This window comes from Bos mutus, chromosome X, assembly GCF_027580195.1.
Source record: "Bos mutus isolate GX-2022 chromosome X, NWIPB_WYAK_1.1, whole genome shotgun sequence".
Classification (NCBI taxonomy): Eukaryota; Metazoa; Chordata; class Mammalia; order Artiodactyla; family Bovidae; genus Bos; species Bos mutus.
In genome coordinates, this window is record NC_091646.1 from 16,189,129 (window position 1) to 16,195,671 (window position 6,543).

At 40.5% G+C, this 6,543-nt stretch overlaps 1 protein-coding gene across 1 annotated transcript; it reads right to left on the reverse strand.

Moving 5' to 3' along the window:
- Positions 1-3,342: 3,342 nt before the first annotated feature.
- On the reverse strand, positions 3,343-6,284 carry CXHXorf66 (chromosome X CXorf66 homolog). Its single transcript, XM_070366112.1, has 3 exons — positions 6,197-6,284; positions 5,363-5,519; positions 3,343-4,183 (listed from the first exon to the last, which is right to left on the reverse strand). The coding sequence occupies exons 1-3, from the start codon at positions 6,282-6,284 to the stop codon at positions 3,343-3,345; spliced, it is 1,086 nt and encodes a 361-aa protein (XP_070222213.1).
- Positions 6,285-6,543: the final 259 nt, after the last annotated feature.

A 6,543-nucleotide genomic window follows, 5' to 3' on the forward strand; every position in this document is an offset into this window, starting at 1 on the left:
ACCAAGGCTAGATTTATGGCCCAGGATGTGATCTATCCTGGAGAAGGTTCCATGTGTGCTTGAGAAAAAGGTGAAATTCATTGTTTTCAGGTGAAATGTCCTATAGATATCAATTAGGGCTAACTGGTCTATTGCATCATTTAAAGTTTGTGTTTCCTTGCTAATTTTCTGTTCAGTTAATCTATCCATAGGTGTGAGTGGGGTATTAAAGTCTCCCACTGTTATTGTATTGTTTTTAATTTCCCCTTTTATACTCGTTAGCATTTGTCTTACATATGGCGGTGCTCCTTTGTTGGGTGCATATATATTTATAATTGTTATATCTTCTTCTTGGATTGATCATTTGATCATTATATAGTGTCCATCTTAGTCTCTTTTCACAGTCTTTATTTTAAAGTCTATTTTATCTGATATGAGTATTGTTAGTCCTGCTTTCTTTTGGTCTCTATTTGCGTGGAATATCTTTTTCCAGCCCTTCATTTTCAGTCTGTATGTGTCCCTTGTTTTGAGGTGGATCTCTTGTAGACAACATATATAGGGGTCTTGTTTTTGTATCCATTCAGCCAGTCTTTGTCTTTTAGTTGGGGCATTCAACCCATTTATGTTTAAGGTAATTATTGATAAGTATGATCCCGTTGCCATTTACTTTATTGCTTTGGGTTCGAGTTTATACACCCTTTCTGTGTTTCCTGTCTAGAGAAGATCTTTTAGCATTTGTTGGAGAGCTGGTTAGGTGGTGCTGAATTCTCTCAGCTTGTGCTTGTTTGAACTGTTTTTCATACTAAACCATAAAAATTTGATCAGAACTTTTGCTTCTATTTGTGAATTTTAAAAAGACCAGGCTATCCCAGAACAATTCTAACCCTTTGCAGTTTATCTTTACAAAAAATGTAATACCAGTAGGAAATCAAGTCTGTAGCTACCACAATGCTTTTCAAATGCATTTTCTACCTCTTAAAACTTTTATATATCATGCCATCTGTGAATTTCATGATGACCTTACAGACCCCACCAGGAGACTACCAGTGGAGGAGGCAGAGGTTATGGGGAAGTCAGATGTGAATGAAGTCAAGACATATTTATATGCTCCTGGTAAGTTAGGAGGATGGTCCAGATTGATTAAAAGTCAGATAAGGGCTTTCCTGATGCCAGTGGACTGGGTGATCTGAGAATAAACACATACCCCAGAAACTGAAAGTGAGAAGGCAGTACAGCATAATGAAAATTTGAACTTAAGTCAGTCATAGATTCATATCTTGATTCAATCAATTGCTAGATGTGATCTTACTATATGTTACAGAGCATCGGTTAACTCATATGGTAGTCCATATAATAGGGGACTGTTGGGGATTAAATAAAATATGTGAATGTGAGGAAAGTGTTAACACAGCAGGTCTGGTTGTTTGGTCCTTGTATGTCAAGGGAACTGGAAACCATGATTTGACTATTGGTCAACCCAGGGGGAATGTTCTAATGTTAATTGGTTGATGATCATGTTTTGTTCACCTGATTGCTTGGCACAAACATCAACATCAATAATGTGCATCTGGTGTCATTGTTGGGATCCTGAGTTTCACTTGCCATGTCTGGTTATGGAGCATGATGTACCTATGGGACCTGTTCTCAATAAAAGCCTCAGATGCTGAGGCTTCCCTGGGCAGAGCCATGTTGCACACATGCCTCTAGTTTGTTGCTAGAGAAGAGAGAATGTCCTAGGTGGCCCCAGAGGGGCAAGTACTCAAAAGCGCATGTCCAAACTCTCTGATTCATCCGAAAAGACATCTTTTTCCTGTTGCTGTTGATTTGTATATTTTTGCTCTAATAAACCTCAGCCATGACTATAATCTGCTTTTGAGTCTTGTGAGTCCTTTTTCTAAATCAGTAAAATTGAGGGGAGGGTGGCCTTCAGATATCCCGGACATAAAGGGACTTAGTACAATGTCTGGCAAGTAGTACACATCCAATATATGCTAGCTATGGAATTTAACTGACCCTGCTGAATGTGACAGGGGACTGACCTCACTGTACTAGAATATAGGCTGGGACTGCAGGATTTTGTCTGTTTTTCTGAACCATGCTCTTGGAAGTGGGCAGGGATAACCTCTCATCAGTGAGGAAGCTAGAAAATATAACTCCAAGGTTTTCCCCTGGCCTCCCAGCCCTCTGGATTCTAAGTAAGAAGGTACCCTGTGAAGAAAATGGGTAGATATCTGACCTCTATCTGGGCCATTCTGAGAATGCACAACAGGGCAAACTCTCTTTATCAATTTGAAGGGTAACCAAAAGAATCAAAAACCTTGAGAGTGGGGGCTGGAGCCTGGACCCTTACTTTGGTAGCAGTCATCAGAGGCAGTGGTATTAGAAATGAGTATTGGGACTTCCCTGGTGGTTCAGTGGCTAAAACTCCACACTCCCAATGCAGGGGGTCTGGGTTCTATCCCTGGTCAGAGAATCACATGCTGCAGCCAAGGGTTTGCATGCCACAACTAAGAACTGGCATGGTCAAATAAATATTTTTTAAAAAAGGAAATAACTATCAGGAATTTCCCCAATGCAGCCAGAATCAAGCACACAGAGCCATTTCCACCACACACTGGGCACCAGAGAAAGACAGTCTTAAACTGTGAGGACACTCTGTCAAAATTTAAAAGATAGTTGGGTTGAGACTTCAATTGAGGGCTAATCCAAGGGAAAGAGGAGCCCAGGGCACCCATCTTGCAATACCTTTCTGTATTTGTGTGTGTGTGTGTGTGTGTGACTGGTTCACATTTAACCGTGTGCCTGTGTCCAACTCTTTTCGACCCCATCGACTGTAGCCCTTCAGTCTCCTCTGTCCATGGAATTTCCCAGGCAAGACTACTGGAGTGGGTTGCTATTTCCTCCTCCAAAGGATCTTCCCAACCCAGGGATCAAACCCACATCTCTTCCATTGGCAGGTGGATTCTTTACCACTGCACCAGCTGGGAAGCCCATCCAAGTGACCAGATCTACGTTGTTGTTGTTCAGCCATCAAGTCGTGTCCAACTCTGTGTGACCCCATGGACTGCAGCAGGCTGGGTTTCCCTGTCCCTCACCATCTCCCAGAATTTGCCCAAGTAGATCTAAGATACCTCCCAAAGAGATTTATACCTCTAAAATACAATAATAATTACAACAAAATCAGTTGTTATGTCACACATTTATTTACTATTTTTCAAGTAAATTGCCTCGAGATGGATATAAGTCTAATCTCAATAGTGATACCAAGTGGAGTTTTCCTCTACCAGGTTCTTAAATATGGTGAGCATATAATAGTTCATAGAAGTTTGCTTCTTCTGCATGGGTGGTCTTTCTTTTGATCCCTTAATTATTTTGGGAGTTTTTATAGATGTCTTCCTTGCATTTTATATTGCACATTATAATCACCTCCCTGTCACTCTCACCATCACTGTTGTATGTTGTGATATCACTGTCACTCATGTTGCCATACACTGTGTTGTATTTGGGTTGTTTCTTTTTATATGACTTGTAAAAGTGCTTCAATTCGCGTGAAAACAGTGGAACTGGAACATGCTTTTTATTTGCTTCTGAAACATGAGTGATGAACGGCTCAGAAACAGCTCTGCAAACAAGGCACTTTTCCTTGTAGCATCGACAAAACTTCACTGGTTGAGGCCTAGATAATATTTCTGCCCTACCTGCACTAGCTGGGCATTTTAGTTTAAGATATCTCTGGCGTTTGGTCAGTTTATCTACACTTGATTGCTCAGGGAAGCTTTGATTCTTTGGATAGGGTAGAGGAGTTTTGGTTGGCTTGACCCGACACTGTAGACTTGGTGGCCAAGTTGGCTTGATGGCCTTCTCTGGATAGGATGGACTGACCTGACTGACTAGCTTATGGGCATGAGCCTGCCTATGTGCCTTTTTTGGACTGCGTGTTCTATGCAACTTTTCCTGGGGGGGTGATCCTAACACTTTTTTGGGAGCTGATGGCTTGGATGGTGTTTTTTGACTCGAGGGCCTGACTAACTTTTCTGCACTTGAAGGAACTTTTCGTGGACTTGAGGGCCCAGATGACTTATCTATTCTGGATACCACGGATTGTCTTTCTGGATCACCCAGACCAGCAGTCAGTGACTTGGAGTCAGTAAATGATATTTTAGATGACCTGGATGCCTTGATGGTGATATCTTCTTTCTTGTCCCTGAAAATACAGAGGATTTGGAATATGACAATTTAAATCAGAGGAGTAAGATTGCTGTTACCAGAAAATATGGGCTATTGTGTCAATTTAGACTTGTGGTCTTTTTGTGGCTCTAGCAGGAAAATTGAACACAGTAAGAATCAGAGTGTGGTGAAAACTATGACTCAGGTTACAGATTTGAACTCGTGTTGAATGCTTTTTCTTTTTCTTTTTCTTAATTTTGCTGTTTCAACCACAATGGATAACCATATAGTCTATATATGCAATGACACAAACTTGTTTCAAATCTACTGTTGAGAGGGAGAGAGAGAATTTATCTAATCCAGAAATTATAGTTTTTACAAAAAAGCCACAAGTTGATATGCAACTGAGGCACAAATGTCACAACCTGTCACATAAAAAAGTCTTAGACCAAATTCATTGTTTTCCTATCATATTTACACCATCAAGGTTTGTAACCATACATATTAATCCTCACATGCTAACTCTAAAACTGAAGGAATAGAACAGTGGTATATTTCAGTCACCAGTCCTTGGATTGGGAAATTTTTAGAGACCCAGTATACCAAGTGCCAGCCTAATCCTCCTATATTAAAGCCAGGGACTAGAATCACTGAACACAGTTGAAAATTTTTCATGTTATTACATCTCAAAATGATAGATTATCCAAAATGTGTTACTATCTTTGGAATGCAGAGACCCAACTCCTTCTCCCCTGAGAAGATTTTGATTCTGTCTTATTTAGATAGTCATTCCCTCTTTTCATAGACTCAACTTACAATGAAATTAGCAGCCTGGGGCTCAAGTGAACCCTGAATAGGAGATAGTTTTGGCTAAAGTTGATAATGTACTTGAGATAATTTAAGAGCTTCATTTAAGTGAACATATCCAGCCCACAAGATGTTGGTAGCTCTTCTGAAGTCTAAAGTTAATGGTAAGTAACAAAACAACAGTGAACCCGCTTACGTGTGTGTGTTGTGCAGGTACAGTTCCTCATGCGCATGCACACCCACCTCCTCACCTCACCCCTACACCCCGCCACTTTGTATTTTTAGTTCAAAGGTGTAAGACTTAATGTTGCTGCTTTGGGGACTTCCCCGCTCTCACAGTTATAGAGTATAGTGAAGAACGCGTGCCTCCCCACAACCTTGTACTTTTATTCAAAGGTGTAAGACTTACTTGGCTGCTTTATGGGCTTCCTCGCTATCACAGCTATAGTGAAGAAAGCAGGTACACGTGACCATATAGCCAGTGATAAGGGTACCAATTATAATAATGAGTAGACGTCGCCGTAATTCCTGCAGTTTGGTCTGCTTGAATTCAGCATGTGTAGTTACTGTGAAAGAACATGTATCATCAGAACATGTGCTTGGGAACCAAGTTTGCTTCCATTTTGATGGGGGTTTGTTACTGTAGATCCAAGTCAAATCTCATCATCAATTATTTCTTTAAGCATGATAACCACTGTCATTTTCCTCCCTCTATCACCTCCCCAGCCAGCCACAGTCTACAAGCCAAATCTGGGAGCTGTCTTTGGCTAATCAGTATAATTACCTAGGTTACCCCACATCGTGGCTTGTTCAACCCATTACCTAGGTATTTGAATGTGTGAATGCACTGGAGTGTTGATGTGTGTGTGAATGTGTATGGTGGGAAAAGGGATGGGACAAGAAAACACAGTTCTTGAAACCTACTATGTGTTAGGTACCATGCTAGATTCATTCACATAGAATTTTCTGGTATGGCTGGTGGGGAGGGGCAGGGGTTGGTGGATTGGGTGGGGAAGGGGAATGAAAGGGGACAGTAAGGCTGTACTCTTCATGTTTCTATGTTTGGAATGTTTACACAGAAGTAAAACTTTCAGGTGTTGTCCTAGAAATTCTCGAAGACCTACTCATAGTAAAGTAGAATAAACAGCAGATTTCTTATACACAGCTAGCTTGTCTAATTAAGTACTGGAATACATTTAACATAATAGATCATAATTTCTAGGTTTTAAGGTTAGGGACATACCTGCAGTAGCAGATCCATTGCTTTCATTTCTATCTAAACAACTACTTGTCCAAATTGATAAAAGGAGGACATAAATGAAGAGATTCATGTCCAGGACCTTGTTGTCCTGTTTCCTCTCCCAAGGAAACTGCTGGATTTAAAATGGCTCAGCTTGTTTTAGGGGCCTATGACTTCATAATCATTCTATGTCATATCCTGACAACATAATCTCACCATGGTGACACATGAGCTCCTGGGTACAAATATTATGAAAAGACTTTTAATCCTTTATTTCTCCATTACATCAAATATTCTATCAGATTTGAATCAAAAAGTTTGAGACATTATTAAGCACAGAAGGCAGAGAA

Excerpts from the sequence above, each read along its gene's own strand:
- CXHXorf66 (XM_070366112.1), bottom strand. The coding sequence starts at position 6,284 with ATGAATCTCTTCATTTATGTCCTCCTTTTATCAATTTGGACAAGTAGT. Across the intron at positions 5,520-6,196 it reads CAATGGATCTGCTACTGCAG|TAACTACACATGCTGAATTC; the intron begins GTATGTCCCTAA and ends GTTCTTTCACAG. Across the intron at positions 4,184-5,362 it reads GAAGCCCATAAAGCAGCCAA|GGACAAGAAAGAAGATATCA; the intron begins GTAAGTCTTACA and ends CTGTATTTTCAG.